This window comes from Gadus morhua, chromosome 11 (genome assembly GCF_902167405.1).
Source record: "Gadus morhua chromosome 11, gadMor3.0, whole genome shotgun sequence".
NCBI classification, from domain to species: domain Eukaryota; kingdom Metazoa; phylum Chordata; class Actinopteri; order Gadiformes; family Gadidae; genus Gadus; species Gadus morhua.
The window spans coordinates 23,097,344-23,119,459 of record NC_044058.1 but is presented as its reverse complement, the minus strand read 5'-3'; the positions used below and the strand labels follow the sequence as shown (position 1 = coordinate 23,119,459).

Sequence of the window (22,116 nt, the reverse complement as noted above, 5' to 3'; positions counted from 1 at the left end):
TTTTCTTTGTGTCCTACTCTATATCGTTGACGCCAGCAAATTCATATCTATAGAGAGAGAGAGTGAAAGAGAGACAGAGAGAGAGAGAGAGGGGGGGGGGGGAGATGGGGAGAGAGAGAGAGAGAGAGAGAGAGAGAGAGAGAGAGAGAGAGAGAGGGAGAGGGAGAGGGAGAGGGAGAGGGAGAGAGAGAGAGAGAGAGGCTGACACATCTTCTGGGCAATCTGAGTTGAAGTGCATCTTTGCACTCGTGGCCCAACAGGATTGCTTCCCAATGCTTTGTACACATGGCATTTCTATGGATTTGATATTGCGAGTCCTGGGAGTGAAAACAATAGGCTTGAGTTTTACGTGGGCAATGAAATGCTTATTTATGTTAGGTTTTATGTGGTTTTAGGGTATTATTTTTGGTTTTAGGGTTTCCTCTTAGTGGTTCCAATTAGGGTGATAGGTTTATAGGTTTCTACTAGTTTTAGGTTCTTGGTTTGGGGGTTCTGGTAGGGAAAATTCAATGGTGGGAACATGTCCATAGCTTCCACACTTAAAACCCTTCGTTGATAGCTTTCACACAACACGATGTGAGATCTTTTATTATTATTCACCTTTCCTCCCCGCTCTCCAGCGTTTCTTATAGTCGGCCTGGTTTCTGTAAATATGGCACAGTGTGGGACAAAGGTGGATAACAACACACTCCACTGGCCTGAAACGCAGTGTACCTTTGGGGGCTCCACCAGAATAGGAACATCAGTCTAGTGTGCATATCGCAGGTGTGCGCGCGCGTGTGTGTGTAAGGGAGAAAGAGGGTCTGTGTGTGTCTGTGTGTGTGAGAGAGAGAGAGAGAGAGAGAGAGAGAGAGAGAGAGAGAGAGAGAGAGAGAGAGAGAGAGAGAGAGAGAGAGAGAGAGAGAGAGAGAGAGAGGGAGAGGGAGCCTGCCTCTGTGTTTTATGAGACTCCTTACAGTGGTGTGTTTGTTGTGGTTCAGGGTGATGTGCAGTCCCAGGCTGTGGTGCGCTCCATCGCGCGCCAAGTGTGTGAGCAGCTCATCCAGAGTGAGTAGCAAGCTGTGTCCACAGGAACCAAAACAAGGTCGTATTCCAGCACTTATTCTGCCCCAGGTTCGGTCTTCTGACCGTAATATGTGCTTCTCTCCTTGTTTAAATTAAATTGCTCTACTCTTCAACCCGGGCTACACTCGACCAAAAACAAGTATAATACGAGTTCTATTAGCGGCGTCTTGCCTAAAGATGCCTCCAGGCAGACTGGCGGATATTGCGTGTTTGATGGGAGTCAAACACCGTAGCCAGACGTTTACCTTTCATCCTAGCCAATTATAATATTGAACTGATGTTCTGTGTTCTGTGTTCAGTGTCTTTAAAGGGGACATGAGCCCCCTGTTTCAGTTCTTGAACACGACCTGGGTTTGTAGCGGAGCAGAATGCTCACAAACTGGTTGGCAGAGTTTGGGAACGTCGATGGAGACCTCTACAGCTGTTTTCTCTCAGTTATAGTCCTGTTACAGTTTAACAGTGACAAAATGGCCTAGAATGCGATTCTAACAGTGATATAAGCCATATGACCATGGTAAAAAAAAGTGTGTGTATATACAGTGGGTTCACTACTTCTTTACAGAGGTGCAAGCATACGGGACTGGGAGGACTGGGAGGACTGGGATGACTCATCTGACGGTCCTCCCCCCCCTCCCTCTCCCCCCTCCCCTCCCCCTCCCCCTCCTCCCCCCCCCCCCTCCCCTGTCCCCGGCACAGGTCACCTGTCTCGCTACAACTCCATCCTCAACCAGATCCCCAGCCAGCCGGCGGCGGCCGTGCGCACCGTGGCGGGCCCCCCCGGGGAGCCGGGGCGCAGGGGCCTGCCGGGGCCCCAGGGGGACCAGGGGCCCTCGGGCCGGCCGGGCTTCCCCGGGACCAACGGGCAGAACGGGCTCGCGGGGGAGAGAGGTGAGCGGGGGGGGGGGGGGGGGGGGGTCCGGGGGGGTGTGGGGGGGACGAGAAAGGAGGGGGGAAGGGTTGTTGATAACCCTATTAAATATAATGGATTTAGATCCCTAGACTTTATTAAATAGATCGATAAACAAATGAGCAAACACTGAAAGAAATATAGATCTGTGATACATTGTGATTCATTTGTTCATTTACATTCAGGGCATTTAGCAGACGCTTTTATCCAAAGGGACTAACATCGGTTGACACACCGACGGCAGAGTCGTCCATGCAAGGCGACAGCCAGCTCGTCAGGAGCAGTTAGGGTTTAATGTCGTGCTCAGGGACACATCGACACTCGACAGCTAGGAGGAGCTGGTGATCGAACTAGCAACCTTTCAGTTACAAGACAGCTGCTATACCTCCTGAGCTACTCCCACCCCCTTTCATCTGATAAAAGTCACTATGAACTACTCCTGCCAAGTTTAAACGGACAAGCATTTTTGGAAGCTGGACTGATACTGATTAATGGACGTATGGATGCACAGAAACCACAGACACACATGTGAAATGTGCATTAGCGCAAATGTGCACAAAACGTCGCTTCAACTAATTTCAGCCACGTAACTTGTCTCCTCCTGCGATGTATATTAAGTACCATCGTTGCTAATATTAAAAACACAGACTACCGTCTGCCTCTCGTAGCAACCCACACACACCAGAGCCACCAGAGCTAGACTCCCCATTACAGCAATTGTGATCAGGGTTTTGCCCCGGGAGGTGCAATCTAACCCATATGCAGCCAATCATTTTAACATCCATGAGGTCATCGTCCTGCCACAAAACCCTCTGCAAGAAAAATATGGCCTTATGAAAATAACTGTCTCCTTCCGTATCCCCGTAACACTCCCCCAGCGACACACAGCACCACGGCCTCGTCCATTACGGGCCTTCAGTCCACCACTGCCGGGACGGGGGCCAGGGTGTTTGTTGTACAGCCCTATTAAACTGTGGTTTAACCCCGCTGCCACTAAACCGCTTACCAACCCCCTAACAACCCCACACGCACACACACAAATAGACACACACACACACACACACCAACACGCAGCCTCGACGGTAATAAACCAGACGGCTGTGCGTGTGCCGTCTTGAGCACTAAACAAAGTTTACTTCGATGTAGTTCATTTCTGAAAGGACGTCGTCGTCTGCAGACACCACGGGTGGTGGATTCATGGGTTAGCGTGGGTCAGAGTTATCAGAAGGCTCTCTGAAGACAAATGAAGGCGGGGAAGAACTGGCTGGAAAAAACGCATGCAGCCTCTAGATACCCATAAGGTATTGTCATGATCTGGCACGGATGTATCGGAGACGATTGCTTGGCCAAGTCGCCATTATGGAGGGGTGTGGGGGGGATATGGTTTCTAAGGTAAATATTACATTTGATCCCTCTTTGGTCAATGAATTTTTTTGTCTTATTAATGGCCGTCTCGACGATTCGTTGATCCCAGATGAGGTCCCAGACGATAGGTTGCGTTAGAGAAAGGTATCCGTCTTGTCCTACGCTAAGCCGCTGTGGTGGCTGCGGTTTGCAGGACTCTCGGGGGAGAAGGGAGAGCGGGGGAGTCACGGCATCGGATCTCAGGGACCCCGAGGACCCCCTGGAGCCCCAGGTACAGTAACGCACACACATACACACACACACTCACAGACACACACTCACACACACTCTCACAAACAGACACATTCAGACATAGCCACACACACGCACGCACGCACGCACACACACACACACACACAAACACACCCACACACACGCACGCACGCGCACACATACAAACACACACACACACGCACAAACACACACACACACACAAACACACACACACACGCACAAACACACACACACACAAACACACCCACACACACGCACGCACGCACACGCATACAAACACACACACACACGCACAAACACACACACACACACACACACACACTCACACGCACAAATTCAAACATAAACCCATACACAAATAGATACACACTCACACTCACACTCTCTCACACACAGACACGCACACACACAATCACACTCACAGACACAACAGAACAAGGAAGTCTTATTCAGCGCTGTAAGAGTCTGAAATTGAATTACTGTAGTGCTGATTTTCTTGGTACGGTTTGCATCAGCAGAATAAAAGCACCAATAACATCAAATACCAACCGAAGGAAACGTATTCTCAAATTAAATGACAGTCCCTGCAATAGAACAATAGCAAAACGAATTTATGCCTGTAGCACATAACTATAACTACATTGATTTTTTTCGCGTATTCTTTCCATTCTTTTATTGACAGAATGCATAATACATGTCTGCTTTATTGTTGTGGGATCGAAAAATAGAGAAAAAGGCGATTATTCAGCAGAAAAATCACATCAAACCCCTAAAGTAGAAGAATCCCTTCCATAAAGACCGGGCCTCGGGCACTTTAACGCATTCCCCCCCACAACCCACCCACCTCCCACCCCCCTCCTCGCCTGGAATATCTGTTGGATTACGGCAAATGAGAAAACTCCTCCAAGAAAATATTGATTTGTGTGCGGCTGCTCGCCGCAACAGCACAGGCGCAGACGGAGCACTTTATCCTGCTAAAAAGAAAACGTAGAACTCTGGGTCCGAAGCGAAACACAAATAGGAACCCTTATCCCAGGGGAGTATTGGGCTCGGACCCCCGCTGACGAGCGTGTGTTTCACCGGCTGACGTAAGGGGTGGCGGGCCGGGTCAACGGGTTAGTGCTGGCGGTGGTCCGGTCTTCCGGGACCCTCCTGGCACCTCAACGGGGTCTTTGGGTGCATAGTGACCAAATCCACCATGCCCATCTGGATGCTGTTAGGGGGTATAATTATACATATGTTGATGTATATACCGTGTAAAACGTACTGTTCTAGGTCTGGGGCTTGATAAATGTAGACTCAATTATTAATTTGGGTCTCCGGGCTGCTTGACAATCACCGTTCATCATGGGCCGTTCATCAGCGCAACAGTGTATATAACTACCTGCATAATTAATTATATTTCTTTATTTTAGCTTCATTACCTGGTTATAGGGAATGAATTATTTGTTATTATTACCTGAGGCTAAACGGATTGACGTGACCCCGTCCCAAACGATGCCCCCCCCCCCCCCCCCCCCCCAGGCTTACCAGGCGAGGGCCGGACGGGCAGCCAGGGACCCCCTGGCAGGCCGGGTAGCCAGGGCACCCCGGGGAGACAGGGCTCGCCTGGGTCCGGTGGACCACCGGGGTCTGCGGGGTACTGTGATCAGAACTCCTGCATGGGGTACAACGTTGGCGGTGAGTATTAGACAGACACGGGGGGGGGGGGGGCATGTAAACTGTGTAGTCAATGGTAATGCCTGCTACATCCCAGAATTGAAACGTGCTAGCTAAAGTGGAGGGGATTTTTTGTTAGTTTTAAAGCTTCTGATGACGTGACTTAATTGTTGCCTCGAGGAAGCCAATTGTCCAAATTCCCTTAAGCCCTTATTCGGTCATGTCAGTTTATCCATTTCCTGTAGAACTCTCGGTTTAAAAAGGATCCCGACATTTTGATTTGAATTATTTTTACTTCTGCATAATTTTACCACAACCAAGTTAACTGCCTGACCCGAACCCTTAATCCTGCTTTTTTTTCATCCATGTATACAACTTTTTAAACTGCGTTTCCGTGGCCTCTGTGGACTCTGAGGTGGTTATTGGCCTTGTAAAACGCTCTGAGGGTTTTGGGAGTGATCTGGCATTGGCAGACTTGTTCCACTGTGACGTTTATACAGGGCTGTCCGCACCTAGGTGCGATCCAACAAACAGCGCTGACATACATAGCCATCAGTCCACGTGTGTAACGTTACACTCAGCCTCAAAGACAAACACACACCGACAGAGACAAATGGAGGTTGGATACACACACCGGTAAAGGCTATTTAGAGTCACTATTGTCAGACACACACAGCTTATCGTCTCTGTCAAATAGCTTATGGACGAGACGTTACATCATCCTTCGTATTCAAGGTTTGGTAATGTCACATTTTATCAAATCTTTTTTCTTCACATTCCAAGGTGTAGTAACAGTATCATCCAACATTGTGTTATGGATACTATTTTGTGTGTTGTTCTCAAAACAAGTATGATCTTATTTGAATCCTGAGATATGTGGAAGGTTTAAGAGTATATTGATTTTGGCGTTTTAAACCTTAATGTAAGACGATTGGTTAAATGTCAAACTAAATGCCCCATATTTACCTCCACTTGTTGGTGTTGGCATTTTGTTTTTATTGATGGAAAGCCAGAGGTGAACTCTCCTGTAGATAGAGATTACACGCAAGCGTTCTTCTTTTTACACATGTGGCTTAACATTTGGTTTGGAATGTAAACATGATTCATGAAATGATTGAATGGTAAGGATTGAGGAACACAATGAGTTTCATGGATTATCGCTTGTGCTCGGACCTCCACGAATGCATGCTCAAAGGTCAGAGAGGTCATATCGACTTGGTGGTCTGACTGTAATAACACACTGTTGGGGTAACTTTTCTATTTTCATAATGTGGTGACCATCTTTCTCTCCTTTTGTGCTCTTCCATCTCCACCTCCACTCTCTCTTTCTCCCTCGGTGGGTGTTCCTCTTGGCCACTTTAGCTCAACGGGACTACGGGAATGACTACTGAAGACCATTCTCTCTGCTCTCCTCCTCTCCTCCTCCTCCTCCTCCTCCTCCTCCCCCTTCTACTCCTCAAGCCCCTGACATACCCCCCCCCCCCCCCCCCCCCCGCCCCGCCCCGCCCCATCCCTCCCTCGCCCCATCCCTCCCTCGCCCAACCTCTCTCCATAAAAGACTTGCATGTGAAGGAGCTTAATGGATTCCCCCCAAAAAACTCAAACCTTCACAAAGCAACACTTGATGACATGATGGAGGACCATCATGTCTCTAACTCGACCCTGCGTTTAACCCCTTCCAGCTCCACACAAAAGCTGCAGTGTGGTAAACATTTTCCCGCCAAAAAAGCCTTTCATCCTGCAGCTCAAACCCTATTAGCATTAGCGACTTGGAGAAGAGCAAAACCCGAGGCACTAAGTGGTCCTTGTCGTTGTAGAAGCTTGAGACCGTTTAAACGAGAGCCAGGCCCCGGCACCACTTGCGCATTGGTGTACATGAAATGACTCCCTCTATAGGTCAAACACTTGCTATTGCATGGAGAACTCATTATCGGCTGATACGTTAACCCTGTCTCCTGCTGATGAGGCGTTGATGTGACACACCTGTCGTCCGCTGATTGAACTAAAGGGCGGGGTCAGGGGGTTCGGTTCTCCTAATATCCTACATCAATCAAGAGGACACCATCTGTTTCATGAAGCGTCTCATATTTGCCGTCCCCTCAAGGCACCGATATTAAGCACTACAGGCTGAGAAGGACCTATCGCCTCCTCTCAGAGCAGAAGGTTTGGGAAGATGCCGCAGGATACTGATCACCAGGCTGAGGCTGAACAGGCACACCGAAAGATGTATGCTCTTTGTTCTGCTCCACAAAGTGGGTGTAGTGCTGTGCTCATTCAGAAAATTAATAAAAGTGGGAGAAGCACACAAGACGGATTGGCAGTGACGCCCTGAATGTTATTTGGCAATTTTAAACTCGATCCATTCATTAGCACATCGCAGACCCCGTCTCGTGTAAATATTCATCAGCTCTTTCGAAGCCTTGTTGTGCATAATCAAACCGAGGGCTCTTGAAGTCCTTCTGTCGTCAAGAACCCAAGAACCCGCGTTCAATGTTCTCTGTAGACCAGTAGGGAGACTCCGCGACGTGAAAAGAAAACCGAAGGGCAAATGTTTGCCTAAAGCAAAAGAAGAAAGGGCCTGCTTAATGAACTATTCCCCATCCAAAGCGAATTTCCCCATTCCCCCATTGCACTCATTCTTCTCAAGGCTCCTGTTCAGTCCTGCTGTCTTAACATTCAGTCTGCTTGCTGTCTGCCTTTGTCATTCATGCCGGGTAACTCTAATCCCTGTAATGATCTTCGGCTCCGTCCAAGTGGTGGTGTTGGTGGAGGGGGTGATGGTGGTGGTGGTGGTGGTGGTGGGTACGCGCTTGTATTCTCAACTCAACACCGTGATTGAAGTGAGCCACGCGGCTGCACTCTGTCCTTGGAGTGGGCATCAGGAGACAGACAGCTCCGCTGATCTGTGTCTGGAAAACAATGTCTAGAACCCAGAGACCTAACCCAGTACATCCCTCCCCCCCATCCACCTCCCACCACCACCACCACCACCACCACCACCACCACCAGTCCAAGCGCTACCGCACGGCGGCTACAACCCGGGGGCCGTGGCCTACAACGGCGGGCGGCGAGGAGCCGAGGAAGAAGAGGACGACGACGACGACGACGAGGAAGACGAGGACGAGGAGCAAGATCCATATCAGCACGGCTACCCGCCCCAGTACTACCCCGGGTACGACCCCCGGGGGTACCGGCCCAGGCCCCGCTCAGAGGACGTGGAGCTGAGGTCGCCCGGGGTCGCGCAACGCTTTGCCCGCCACGCCCGCGGAACGGGGGAGGAGGTGGGCGGCGGCGACGTCGTCGTCACGGAGGAGAGCGAGGAGGGGGGCGGCGCGTAGCAACGAGACCGGAAGCCTGGACGCGTCGGACACACACCGCAAGTGCTTGAGGCCGGGTGGACCATGACCACACACGAGCTACCTACACTCTGAGCCCGCGGGACACGTGTTGTACACGGATACTAGCACGCGCACATACACACAAACACACACACACACACACAGGTGAGACTGCTTCCTACAGACTCCGCAACATCAGAAAAAACTGTGGATGGCAGTGGCATTCTCCACCACGATAGACAGTTGTCTTGTTAACTCTTGTACGGTGTCTCTGTTGAACTCGGAAAAGTGCCTGATTTATGTTTGTACCGTTGAGTGTAAAGATGGGAAGACTCTGCGTTCACCTTGGGGTCGGTTCACTTTGTGACGAAGCCCTTTTTAAAGAAGGAATTTGCATGTCACCTTTGAGGAAAACTTGTTGAGCGTTCGTTCTGTTTTGTTTTTGTCACGGATTCAATTTGAACATTTGGATCCTAACAGAATTTAAATTGGTACATGTTGTGTTTTGTGAGTTTATTTCCCCCCACTACAAAGCCTTTTCCATTCTATTAAGTAAACTTTATTTTTTTCAGATTTTAGTTTATTAAAAAGGTTTTATTCCACCCATCTTTAGAACGAAGGAGCTTCATATGACTTTACTGAAGCAATGTTCCAGAGTTGTCAGGACTATTCTTTTGTTGTCCTTTAATATTTCACTCCAAACATAGATTGCAACTATTCAACCGCAATTTATTCTTAAAGATCTGATACAAGTGAAAGCGTCTGGTTTGGCCTCGTTTCTCTATTTTGGTGTTCCTGTGGGCCTGTTCACTGTGGAAGCTGCTTGCTCATTGGTCAGCACTATATTCAATTTTGACCTATTGAAACCAGAGCTTTTTTTTTTATACATTGAGATTTTTTTGGTGGCAGCAAATGATTTTGTTGGAAGTTTCAAATATTTTTTAGCATAGTAATAAGTCCATTTATCCTGCAACAGGGCCAGATACAAATCAGGCACCCAAAGTGACTACAGCCAATCTGTACACATGAACACATCTTTCTAGAACTGAAAACGCTGGGCCTAAGAACAGTTAAGGAATCTGTTCTTGCAACAAATATGAATTGGCAAAGTGGAGTATTTTATTTATTATTTTTTTTATAACCAAATAAAATCTGTTATGACGTTGATTTTTTGGCATTTTTGTTTATTGCGTCTCATAACATGTTCTTTATCGCAGAGTGTTGCAAATACTTTTCAGAAAATAAAAGCACTAGACAAAAATATAGTAAATTATTTATTGGTCTATTACACAAAGTATACTTAAAAAAAAGAAGGAACTAACAATTATTTATAATGGGGTAACTTACAGGCGTGGCAAGTTGAGACAGTCAGAAACAATGCATCTGGACCAGAGTAACCTAACCACCTTTCAATTGAGTCATGGAAAACAAGCGTTCTAGTTGTTAATATTCAGCCTCTTTCCCACACTGGAATCAAACCAGGAGCATCTGTACTGCCCGATATCCTCACAGCCATGGAAACATAACAGGAGCCATTCAAATATGATCGATCTCTATGTAGACACCCTTCAATATCCAGAGTTTTAAATAAGTTTCCCTTGGCAGGGCTTATATCTGTGTTTATGACGTGATTATCGACAATGATGGACATAGTGAGATCTTCTCTGGAGACAAGGGAGACACCCTTCCGCATATCGCTAGAACAAACCCAGTCAACCCAACTCAAACCCAGAAACAGACCACCGCCTCCTAACTCAAAACACTTCTATATCACGTTCATGTTTGTATCAAAACAGGGTTCAAAATGGCCTCTTACTTTTTGTCTTTGTTTGAAAAAAAAATAAAAAAATGTAAAAAATAAAAAATAAAAGTCAGTCCTAATTTCATAGATGAGGGAAGCATCTTGAAACACGGTCAAGACACCAACACCGTGGGCATTTCTTCAGATGAGGTTAGCTGGTAACATGGCCGCGGTGTAATGGGCCAAGGCGTGCTGCCTCCTGCATGACTCTGTGAGCCCCCCGGTGTCATCCTGCAGCTCTCACTTCATCTTGTAGTCTGTCGGTCTGCAGGGACCGAGAAGAGGGAAGGAAAAACGGATTTAGAGATAAGTAGAAAAAAATTGCAAAAAAGCATTTAAAAGGCCAGCTTTGCAGGCAGAATTGGAGAGAAGGTGAATGATGAGAGGGGATCCCAGACATATCTTTCTGTCTTCTCTATCAGATGCCACAGACAGACCATTTTTTACTCTGGCAGGGCACAAAGCGATAGATCTGCACCAGTCTCATCTGGATTCTAATAGAAAGCCAAGCAAGCGCCACGAAAATATGTATCACCAGAAAGTAGGGATGGGAATCTTTCAGGTTTTATATTCGAAAAAGTTACATCACATCCACTATATCTAAAGACAAAATAAAAAAGTAGCTTTTTGTAGCTCCTTATGATCCATCCGCAATCCAAGACGATTCTAACGTGATAACATTTCTCCCCCATTCAATCCTAGAAAGTATAAGCCCTCACAACGTCAGTACAAGATCACGTAATCCCTTCTTATTTTACGAGGCGCAAGGCATTGTGGGCCTAGGCGGACACACCCTCAGTGCCCGCGTGCAGAAGTGAATAAAAGGAACCATAATGATCACTGAACCATCCACACGCTCTCTAAGGATTCAAATTTAATCGGAGAGGGAATATGAATATTAATTGTGATTTAATCGTGACTCCTGGTAGAGTCACCCTTGATGCCTCAAACCCTACCACACAAGATAGCCGAGCACATATTTGATTGATAAATCAGAGAGGAAGGATAGATATGAGTGAATATTAAATATGCAAAAGGCCCTTGTATCCAATTAAAATGGACCTTGACCTTGTCCGCCGTGCGACAGAGGGCCGCGACCGGCGCCGTGATTGGCTGGGGGAAGACGGCAGGCGTAGAACAACATGATGCCGGTCGTTCATCACTATACACCGCCCGTGACAGCCCCCGTGAATGAATACACACAGTCACGCACGCACGCACACCGAAAGTAATGCGCTCCAAATGAAACAACACATCAACCCCCACTTAATGCTTTGGAATCAGGGGATATGAAATCTGTTGATGATAATGTGTCCTCAAAGCAATGAACGTGAGCATTTAGAAAAGTCGAAAGCCTGATTTCATTACCATTTTCCGATCACGGTGGAATTAGGCACAGGCTCAACGATGCAAGGTTTTTTTATGGTTCTTTTCATCCATGATGGATGATATGACATGGCAGATTTTAGTGTGTCACAACTATTTAGACGGTGCCAAGTTCGAGACATCGCATAAAGGGAACACTGCTTTGGTGACTTCATGAAAATGTCATTGTCCTAGAATGTGTCTGGAATATGGAGCACAAACAAAAATCAATTACTAGGACGTCAGAAACACTGACATCACTGCGATATTTCATCCCACTATGGGTCCAGGTAGTTATGCATGCAATCCCCACCAACCCCCACCATATGATTTTTGGAAATAACTTCAGCCTAAACCCTTCTACATTGGAAACCCTCTAGGATATGAGGCGATGCTCTGTGGTCATAGATATTCATCATCAGTCCCATCCTTGATTTTCCATTCATTGTAGTTCTACTGGTAACATTTCAGCAGCCCTTGTGTTTCTTTAATGCATTTTTTAAAAGATCAGCGTTGCAGAGTAGGCAGCCCGCATCCCAGTTAACCCGCCGGGGAGTGGTGTCGGAGGGCCATGGGGAAGGGAGGGAGGGGAGGGGAGAGGGAGTGCATCATCATGCCTCCACACCACGGGTCACGCTCAATGTCAATTTAATATCCGAGCAGAAAACACTGCTCCCAGAAAAGCCATGAATCTGATTATGGCCGATAACTCGCCTCCTTGAATTTCGGCCGCTTCCTGAAGAAGCTCCCCGTCTCCTCCTAGAAGCTAAGGTCCACACAAGAGAGTACGGTGTGTGTGTGTGTGTGTGTGTGTGTGTGTGTGTGTGTGTGTGTGTGTGTGTGTGTGTGTGTGTGTGTGTGTGTGTGTGTGTGTGTGTGTGTGTGTGTGTGTGTGTGTGTGGGGTTCACCCTACAGGCTGGACTTCACCCTGTTGCAGTGATCAGGGGTTTAACCCAAACCATATACACTGTGAGTGTCCAATCAGCTGTAAGCCAAGATAAAGACTTTGATCAACACTAATCTGGATCTCATTGGGCGCGGTCAAGCGGCCCAGCGGCTCTCCTGCCAAACCCTGGAGCCAAAGGACGTCCTCAGGAGGTCCAGGAGATGTGCAACACAAGTCAAGTGTGAAGTTGAGAGGGAAGAAGAACTTAAGAATTGCACAAAATCATGCATAGCTGAGATACATAAAGTAGCTGTGTGAACCGCTCCTGTGAACCAAAGATCTGTTGATTCGACTTGCTTTTTCGAAGCAGAAAGAACCTTTTCACCCCCTTACGGCAGTCCCAGGATAATGCAAGCCTCAGAGAGCCTTGATGTGTTTTTGTGATTGAGTGAGAGAGTTTGAGAATACATATACAGACACACATTATAATAAATTAACTATATATGTGAAAAAGTATTTTGAATCACTTAAGTAGGGTGAGCGCAGCCTTCGTAACAGGCATAGGTAGATAGCCTATGTGCATGGTGGTGTAGAGTATACATACATTTTAACAAAATCTATAATGCAAGCGCTGAAATGAATACTTCACTGGTAATGTGAACCATTCTTTAAAAAAAGGTAAGTTAGTAGGTAAAATGTACGTTTTTACGTGAATATGCTGAACATGATCATCCTTGGATTTTGTATGCATAGGTGCCTTTATGCATGAATGTATGTATGTATAAGCTTGCGCGTGCGTGCGCGCGTGTCTTGGAAGACGTACGGGGTCCAGAGCCTGGGGAAGGCGTCCTTCTCCTCCTGGGTGTACTGGCTCAGGGTCCGCGGGACGACTCTGGGCTGGGGTAGCTCCTCCGTCAGGTTGGCCAGGATGTCCTCTGGCAGCTCCTGGACACACACACACACACACACACACACACACACACACACACACACACACACACACACACACACACACACACACACACACACACACACACACACACAGTAGGATAAGTGACGAAAATGATGAACGACTTATGCAGGGTTAAAGCTCTTCTGACCTTACAATGATTCAATTATGATGTGAGGGAAAATGATTCGCCGCATCATTAATCTCTGCAATCCTGATTTTATGACGTACGATAAAAAAAGCAGTCATGTGTGGAAGACCATTAACACCGTGAAGTAAATCATATTTTTTTTGTTTTCAAAAGCAGTGTTGAGGATAGCCTGGAATGTAGCGGTGTAAGCAAACAACGCTGGTACGGTCCTTGACAACGTTATTGGCGGCTGAGAGTACATATCACTGAGGTCCAATGGAGTCCTAAGGCTAGACAGGTGTAGCGGGTGTGTTGTGAGTTAAGTCAAAGCACAAACCATTGGTAACTGTTTTTGGGATCAATGTTATTCGTCTTTGGTAACACTTGGCAATAACGGTACATTTATTAAGCTTAGCTCATTTAGTCATGAGCATTCTTAATATAAATAAGAATGCTCAAAAAGTATATAAATAAATGTAACATAATGGGTGGTTGGTTACGTTTAACGTTAACCCTATTATATAATGTAGAAACGAACACCATTACCTTAGTCAACATGAACACCATTAGTTAATTATCACTAGACATTAGTAGACATGCATTAACTAATTTAAATTCCTAGTTAATTCATGGACCCTAACAGTAAAGTGTTACCTTATCTTCTGTAATATTTGGAACCTCAATAGATGATGTGTTGATCGTGACATAAGAAACAGAGAAGAGCGTCACTCACGTCCTCCGTGAAGATGTGTAGTCGCTGCATCATGTTGTGCCGGAGCAGGTTCCTGGGTAACATGCCGTAAACCGCCAACTTAACTATCTGTGGAAGGGAAGCCAGAGGGTTTGTTTAGTTGGAGTACCCTTATTTTTATGCAACATTTTGGATTATTAGATAAAGTCAACCATTAGTTTATCGATATCTTTGTCAAAATACATGGATTCAAAACACATGGATACTGGAAGGATTTAACACTGACATATCCCCACTTTGGTCCCATTCCCCCCCCCCCCCCCCTTCTCTCAAACCAGCCAAGCCTTGTTGCAATTATACCACTGAGAGGACACAAGCCTGCGGTTCAAAGGCCTGATTAAAATGACAATCCAGAGCCAACATAATATTTTCCCTCACTATGGTTCCAGGGGAACCTTTGATTGGGAAGCAGACATGAATCACTGGTTGCAGTTCAAGAGGATCCTCCTTGTCAACAACAATAAAAATTGCAGAAGCCCTCTCTGCGTGGGCCTCATGAGTCTGCTGTCACGGTCAATGGACCAACGGGAACGCCGACGTAACTGCACCGATCACATGGAGTTACCGTCATTGTTTAACAACGTGGTTCATCATCAGGACAGAAATCAGCAGCGAGTAGTGATAGAGCACAAAGACTAGACTTAGGCTTTTCAAATGTTTGCCTTTACCTAATAATTGATACGCCACATTAGTGATTAATACAAGGAAATACAATTATCAAACTATTGGAAAAAACGAAAATGTGCTTTGATCAGCATTAATCATTAATAATAAATAAATATAGATATAACTTTGATCAATGACATTTGAAACCTAGCCTAATTACATTCAAATTAGGCCGAAATCATAGTCTAGATTACATAAGAGCACAGGCAGCTGGCAGAGGTTTGTCACCAGTGAACCCTATTATTCATGAGGCGTTCAGGTTTCCACGGCTGGCTCTGCAGTCACATGAATATGCAATCAGACCACTTCGACCCCTTAGACATTGTCCTCCCCCGCCTTTCCCAATGACCACCACTGACAACCACTGACTGTGCATGTACAAGAGGCAGTGGCACCCCCTAGGGGTGGCCAGGGCAGGGGGCAGTCACCCTGATACAGTTGCTGCCCCCCCCCCCCCCCCTCCAGATTTACAACACTAATACCGGACTGTTGTGAACATCATAATGGCATCATTAACTGTAATATAAAACCTATACACTACAGTATGCTACAACAGCATAATTGAATTCCTGAAATTCAGTTATGGCTTTTAGTTTTGTGCCACAATGTGAAAAATGTCGGTTGGTGCAAACGAAAGGGATGACTGTTGGTGATTGTCAGATCAGTGGACAACATGCGTATAACAATTCAGTATTAAGTTATTAAGCCAATCTCGATGCAATGTCTGAGGGGCTGTTTCTTGTACAAAAGAGACCATTATCATCAACGTACAGCTTTTGGGTCTTTAAGGTGGAGCTGGGCAGCCGTGACTTGCTTGAATCCTCCCGGATACCTGTGTGGTAAAGAAGATGTAAATTATATGATTCAATTATTTTCAGCACTGGGGGTTATCGTTCAAATCTATACTTAATTCATGGATTTTTCACTGTATTTAAATGGCATATGGGGCTTCTGCAAGGCAATCTCATTGGGACAATCTATATTTCATTAAAGGCATGTCTTATGACCAATAATAGTCGAGAACAATACTATAATTTATTCAGATTTATTGTATAATTTAGGGCACAAAGGAGGTAGGTTATTATTACCCTGTGTGGGAGGAGTAGACTTTCTGCTCCCATTTGTTTCCAGAGAAGGCTATGTGTCTGGTATTCATTACGACCACATGGTCTCCGCAATCACCTGCATGGAAAACAGTGCATGATGATTCAATACTCAAGAGCATATGGAACAACTGAGTCAGGATCTTCATCGGGTGAAATGCAACTAAGTCATATTACCAAAGGATAAATCTAAATGAGCCATTCCAAAATCAACAGTCAATAGTCAAATCAATTAAAGGAAAACGATAAATGAGTAAAATGATTGTTTAAATATTTTAAAATCGTGAAACATACTTTACCTACGTATTCAAATTTACCTACATTTTACTTAAAAAACAATAATAATTGGTGTCTAGGATCTTGCTTTCCTTAGAAAAAACATGGGCATTTCATTCGAGACTTTATTACTCAGTACACACATGCATTATAAACGCTTTCAGCTGATAACACATGGAAAGAACATTTGGTGTCATAATCCCTCACTATGGACAGCAATATGGGTGCCTTGAAAGCGCCAACAATGGATTAATATGATACTTCATATAAATATCAAAAGGTGGAATATACAAAAGCCAAAAGTAAAACCTCACTGCCAATAATCAATTGGTGGTTACAGTAAAGTGAAAAATGCATCAAATCAGAATAAAAACACTGTCCAACACTAACACTATGCGGGCTATGAAACCAGTCCTAGGTACAGCCATAGTGGCTTCAGCCACTTCAGCTACTGGCTGATTATTGACCTATCGTGACAGATAGCAAAAAATAACTTTCAAGAGATAATATAAATCTACAATGACGATTTTCCTAGAACTGTACACATGGAATACAGTCCGCTACAGGCAATATTATCACACGTTAGCATGGTCGTAGTGATACACAAAGTGGCTCAGGCTTGAATCAAAATGGTATAGCTAGCTGAGGTCTTGCTTACTCAGTGCATGATAGATGGGCTTGTGTTTCCCCTGTAGTCGGACAGAACACATCGTGGCTATTTTCCCAGGTGGCTGCATCTTAGCATCAATGAGAAACCATGATCGGGAGAAAGTCGCCCATTGCTGAAAGGAGGGGAGGAAAGACAGGATAATATCAACAAAGAATATATTGATAGGAGGCTGTACAGTGAATAGTGCATTAACAATACAATTGTGTCATTCAAAGATTAGGCATATTGCGTTGGTCTACATGAACATACATTGGCAAAACAAGTCAATTGCATTCATTCAGTTGACTTGTTTTACCATGAGATAATCTAAAGACCATTAATAACTGTTGTAAACATTGTCATGATCAATAAAAGCTGTCCCGGCAATAAGTGAAACACAAGACCATACATACATAAGAAGCTAGCAAGGGTTTGTAACCTTGTTAACAAATAACAAGCATGGTAATAACAGCATGGGTTTTTTACCAATGTTGTAACAAGATGTGTGATGTCATGTTGAAATACCAAAATTACCTGGGCTGTTCTTGAAAAGTTTGCCATGATTAATAGACTAATGATTCATATTCCAGAAATCTTGACCCTCAAAAACATGTATCTCAGCCACTGGCAGCACGGCGGGCTGCGAAAGACGTCCGATGTGAAACATTCAGATAATATATTTGTTCCCCCACATGGTTTGTTTTGGACAAACAAATACCTTTTCGTTTGGGGATGTATATAATTATCTAGGATAATTAGGTTATACAATTTATATTCATGTATATGCATTATTTATGTCTAGAAAATAGCCAGATTTGAGCTTTATCCAAATACGGTTTTCGACACGGTGCTATTTTGTTGCCGCCCTCATAAAGATCTATGTACTCTGACGTCATAAGCCCCCACTTCCTGTTGGGAGCTGAGAGCGCGCGTAATTTTGACAGTCAGGTCTGTGTGGTATGAGTTTCTGTCTGTTTTCAACCTTGTGTTTACTGTGTATATAGCGATTCATAACTTATTTCATGCAAAGAAACGACAACATGCGGACACTGGAAGAGGTGCAAGCCACCGTGGAGATTGCCAAACTCCAAGAAGATGATTTACAGACAACCATCCATTGTTTGAGCTTTGGGGAGAACGTTTTATCAGCCGACTATTGTTTGATGGAGTTGGATGACACGCTATGCAAGCACATTGAAGCTGGAGAAAGGTACCACTGTCTAACGTATTGTAATTCTTATTAAGGATCATTAATATATCGGGTTATAGATGTTATAACATCACAAGCTCACAAACCCAATAACAAAACGTTGACAACTCAATTTTCATTTGTATGTAAGGTTAGAATCATAAAAAGAAAAAACCTCTTGTGTGACAGTCTGGTGATCCGGGGCGATAAAGATGAGAAAGCCGTGCTATGCACTGGCGACAAAACGTACGACTTGAAGATGGCCGATACATCAAACCTGCTTCTGCTTGTGCCGGATTGCAAGACTCCTGACCAACTGTCAGGCAGCAAGGACAGCCCTCTCGTGGTGCAAACACAGGTACTGAACCATCACAGCAGCGTCTGACCCAACTCCTATGGTCCCATCGAAGCTTGTGCAGAGATGTACTGTAGGCATCTCGACTCTGTTTCAGATCTGGGGGTTCTGCAGCAGTTACTGGGAGTTGAGGAAGCAGCGGCCCAGGATGAAGAAACTGAAGCAGCTTTTGATGGAGAATCCCTATGAAGGGCCGTCTTTAAGAGGGCAAGAGGACCCAGAATCCCTGGTGAGTTTAGTCTGGTTCATTAGTTCAGTTGTTTACTGGGTGGGCACCAAGAGATCCAGAGTTAGAATCCATATACATGGACCTCCCCTTCCCTCCAACTGATTTTAATAAAGTGCCTTACCAAACCTGTAACTTATCTTAGATCCACCATCAAATCCATCTCTTTGATGACGTTTATCTAAATATATTTATTAAAGCAATGCTCGATATAATTTCCTGCCTAGGATAAGTAAAGTACTATTGTATGTATATTAGCTTAGAACTGAATGAGTAAAACCTACACATTGAGTACATTGGATGCATTGGATGATGGCTTCAGTTCATTGAATGTTAAACATCGCAACTTATGTATCCGTCATCAGTTTACATTAGATGTTTTGGATCAATCTGTATTTGAGTTGAGCAGTGCACATTATACTTCCCCCTGTCCCCAGTACACCATGTTGGATCTGCTGGAGAGGATCCAAGCCAGTGAGCAGGAGTTACTGGCCCAACTCGAGACCATCCACGCATGTCAGGTGGACGGTAAGATGTCTCCTGATGCAAATACACATTCACTCTCTGCTGTAACGTTCTCTTACACAAAATGGCAACACCAGCTAAACTTGAAAGCTGCATGTATTGCATATTAAAATCAGAAATGACAAACCCAGAAATTCTTCTTACTATGATGATGAGGAATGGGAGATAATCACGTCCATGTTCACACCCCTGTGTTCCCCCAGGCTACTGGCGCATGTTGGACTTTGACTATGAGATGAAGCTTCTGGGTCACGTGACCCAACTGGTCGACTCCGAGTCGTGGTCCTTCAGCAAGGTTCCCATGGAAACGTGTCTGGAGGAACTCTGCCCACTGGAGCCCAGGTGTGTGTGTGTGTGTGTGTGTGTGTGTGTGTGTGTGTGTGTGTGTGTGTGTGTGTGTGTGTGTGTGTGTGTGTGTGTGTAAACGGGGTTGCAGATTAACATCCTTTCTATCTCACACACAGGGAGATGATTGAGCATTGGTTGAACTGCTTTGGAAAGCGATCCACTGAAAATGGTAAGAGCAAAACAAATCCTGATTCTGCATTCTATTACTCTGTAATCTGTGAATAATATAATACGCTATATAATTGATGGGTCAAATATACGTAGTTGGTGGGTGCAAACAACTAAGAGAACACCAACAGAACAGCAAGTGCTGGTTCTGATTGTCTCTCTGCAGTTGGTTCTCACTTCTTGTAGTTGGTAGGAGACATCCTTCATTTAAGCTAATCACGCCCACTGCTTTTAATAACTTACATTTACCTTAACTAGTTCTCTACTAGTGTCGGTGCTCTAGCAGTAATGTCGTTGACGTGTGTTTTATAATCTCTACCTTCGGCCATCCTGCAGAGAGGGTGTTTTACGCCCTGGACGAGGACAAAGTGTGCCGGGCCACCGCGCTGCTGCTGCTGCAGAACGCCGTCAAGTTCAACCTGCGGGAGTTCCAGGAGGTGTGGCAGCAGAGCGTGCCAGAGGGCATGGGGACACGGTTGGACCAGCTGAGGGTGAGACGCTGCCACTGGGCCCACAGTACGTCAGGCACACCGGGCGCACTGTGCATGCTGCGCCAGGGAGTTAAAGCAGAAGCGTCGAACGGGTTGGGAAATGGGAAAATTGTAAACTCTTTTAGAGACATTGTAGGATTGCTGTTGTGCTTCGTCAGTGTTTAAGAGCAAATCCCACGTTGGCTTCACTAATGAATTAACATGGGCGGAAAAGTATGGAGCAAATCACAGTAACAGCTTAGGTTATGGCGGCTCTACTCAACATTAACGTCTCCGGCATTTGCCCTCCCACAATTTACGTCATGTTCCAGGTTAGTCGAGCTGTCGGCGATTTGTGACATACTTTCCCCAAATTAATTAACCATTAATTAACCAAGGGCCATAATCCAGAAAATTATTCCTCCAGCATGGCCCCAATTACCTGACGTTAATTACCAATCAGACAAATGGTCAAAATGTCAAAGATATTATGATTAATTATTTTTATTTATTTTTCCTCCAGGGCTACGCCCTTGTGGACCGTGGCTCCGGCCCAGACACCATCTGTCTGCTGAGGGTCGAGGACCTCTCGGAGGACACCGTGGAGCGCTTCAACCAACTGTTCGCCCTCCGGGAGAAATGGACCGAGGCGGACATCACTCCGTACATCAAGTTAGTGTGGTTCCATACGGGCTCTAATAAGACGTTGTGGGATTCCTGTTACAGTGATACCCTGATGAGTGCTTTTCATGCGAAGCATCAATCAACGTCTCTCATTAGTGGTAGAATTAAGGGGTTAGCGTTAGTTTCTCGAACACTAGATGGCGCCAAAGGACAGCTAAACTGCAGCCTCCTAATTTAACAGTTTTAGAGCAACATTTTTGTAGCGGAATGCAGTCTGCAGGATGAATTTCTAACTAATTGCATGGCAAGAAACTATGTGTCCATAACATATAGAGAGACGCAGGACAATCTTTGAAGAGAGTTATGGAATGGAGCTCGGATTGTGAATACATTGAGATTAGTGAATCATACATTCGTGTTATTTTCTCTGCGGTTTGCCTCATGATTGGCGTCATTGGTAAATGGCCATGGTAGAATCGGTATGCTCTCAGAAAGGCTGTCTTTCCCATTGTTCCTCTCCCTGACCTGCTGTCTCTCTCCACCTGCAGGGACCTGTGTGGCGAGAAGCAGACCACTGCAGCTCTGCTCACTAAGTACGCTCGATCCTCCACGCAGAACGGGGTCAAGGTGTTCAACTCCCGACGGCCCGTCGCCACCTGAACACACGCCTTACTGTTTTTACCTTTTTCGTTTTGTACAAAAAAAGTTCCTATATTGTTAATAAAATATTGCCAAACTCAGCAGTTGTAGTTCAGGAAGTGAATGAAGTCCTTGTGGTGATGATGTTCAACACATCAGGTATTAATGCAACTTTTCATGGTATGGTTTTACCATACAGCTAATCTCAGATCCACCAGTCCTACGTTGCTATGGCAGAATCTCTGGGGGCAGATGGCTCGAGGCCCCTGACTGAAACCGGAGTTGGGCCTTGTTACCTGTCGCAGGGAAGAAAGATAACCTGATTTGCGCGGGTGGATGAGGCTTTGGAAGGGAACTTGAATAAGGATATTTCTACAGTGGTCAGCCA

At 45.5% G+C, this 22,116-nt stretch overlaps 3 protein-coding genes across 4 annotated transcripts in view; 2 read left to right on the top strand and 1 right to left on the bottom strand.

Moving 5' to 3' along the window:
• col14a1a (collagen, type XIV, alpha 1a) overlaps positions 1–9,774 on the top strand; it is a 111,196-nt gene extending 101,422 nt beyond the window's left edge. Inside the window, 5 exon segments of the mRNA XM_030370388.1 lie at positions 981–1,047; positions 1,762–1,953; positions 3,531–3,608; positions 5,135–5,290; positions 8,279–9,774. Of these exon segments, the coding sequence (XP_030226248.1) occupies positions 981–1,047; positions 1,762–1,953; positions 3,531–3,608; positions 5,135–5,290; positions 8,279–8,607 (822 nt within the window). The 3' untranslated portion in view covers positions 8,608–9,774.
• A 94-nt stretch (positions 9,775–9,868) lies between these two features.
• On the bottom strand, positions 9,869–18,622 carry mrpl13 (mitochondrial ribosomal protein L13). 2 transcript variants are annotated; one of them, XM_030369857.1, is made up of 7 exons: positions 18,549–18,622; positions 17,194–17,317; positions 16,245–16,338; positions 15,928–15,988; positions 14,473–14,559; positions 13,484–13,605; positions 9,869–10,673 (listed from the first exon to the last, which is right to left on the bottom strand). In XM_030369857.1, the coding sequence occupies exons 2-7, from the start codon at positions 17,270–17,272 to the stop codon at positions 10,649–10,651; spliced, it is 468 nt and encodes a 155-aa protein (XP_030225717.1). In that variant the 5' UTR covers positions 17,273–17,317; positions 18,549–18,622; the 3' UTR covers positions 9,869–10,648. The 2 variants fall into 2 exon arrangements, with proteins under 2 accessions (XP_030225717.1, XP_030225715.1); XM_030369855.1 differs by lacking the exon at positions 18,549–18,622 and adding an exon at positions 17,719–17,834.
• On the top strand, positions 18,086–21,829 carry dscc1 (DNA replication and sister chromatid cohesion 1). The gene is made up of 9 exons (XM_030369854.1): positions 18,086–18,394; positions 18,563–18,731; positions 18,826–18,957; positions 19,392–19,482; positions 19,683–19,821; positions 19,944–19,996; positions 20,332–20,486; positions 20,989–21,137; positions 21,638–21,829. Exons 1-9 carry the CDS (start codon positions 18,207–18,209, stop codon positions 21,747–21,749), a joined length of 1,188 nt encoding a protein of 395 aa, XP_030225714.1. The 5' UTR covers positions 18,086–18,206; the 3' UTR covers positions 21,750–21,829.
• The last annotated feature ends 287 nt before the right edge of the window (positions 21,830–22,116 follow it).

Bases quoted from the DNA above. Each gene is read 5' to 3' on its own strand.
- mrpl13 (XM_030369855.1), bottom strand. From the start codon at position 17,745: ATGGCAAACTTTTCAAGAACAGCCCAG. The intron at 16,339-17,193 runs GTAAGCAAGACC...TTTTCCATGCAG, and splicing joins GCCCATCTATCATGCACTGA to GTGATTGCGGAGACCATGTG. The intron at 10,674-13,483 runs GTACGTCTTCCA...CGGTCCCTGCAG, and splicing joins TTCCCCAGGCTCTGGACCCC to ACCGACAGACTACAAGATGA.
- dscc1 (XM_030369854.1), top strand. From the start codon at position 18,207: ATGCAAAGAAACGACAACATGCGGACACTGGAAGAGGTGCAAGCCACC. The intron at 18,395-18,562 runs GTACCACTGTCT...CTTGTGTGACAG, and splicing joins CACATTGAAGCTGGAGAAAG to TCTGGTGATCCGGGGCGATA. The intron at 18,732-18,825 runs GTACTGAACCAT...ACTCTGTTTCAG, and splicing joins CTCTCGTGGTGCAAACACAG to ATCTGGGGGTTCTGCAGCAG.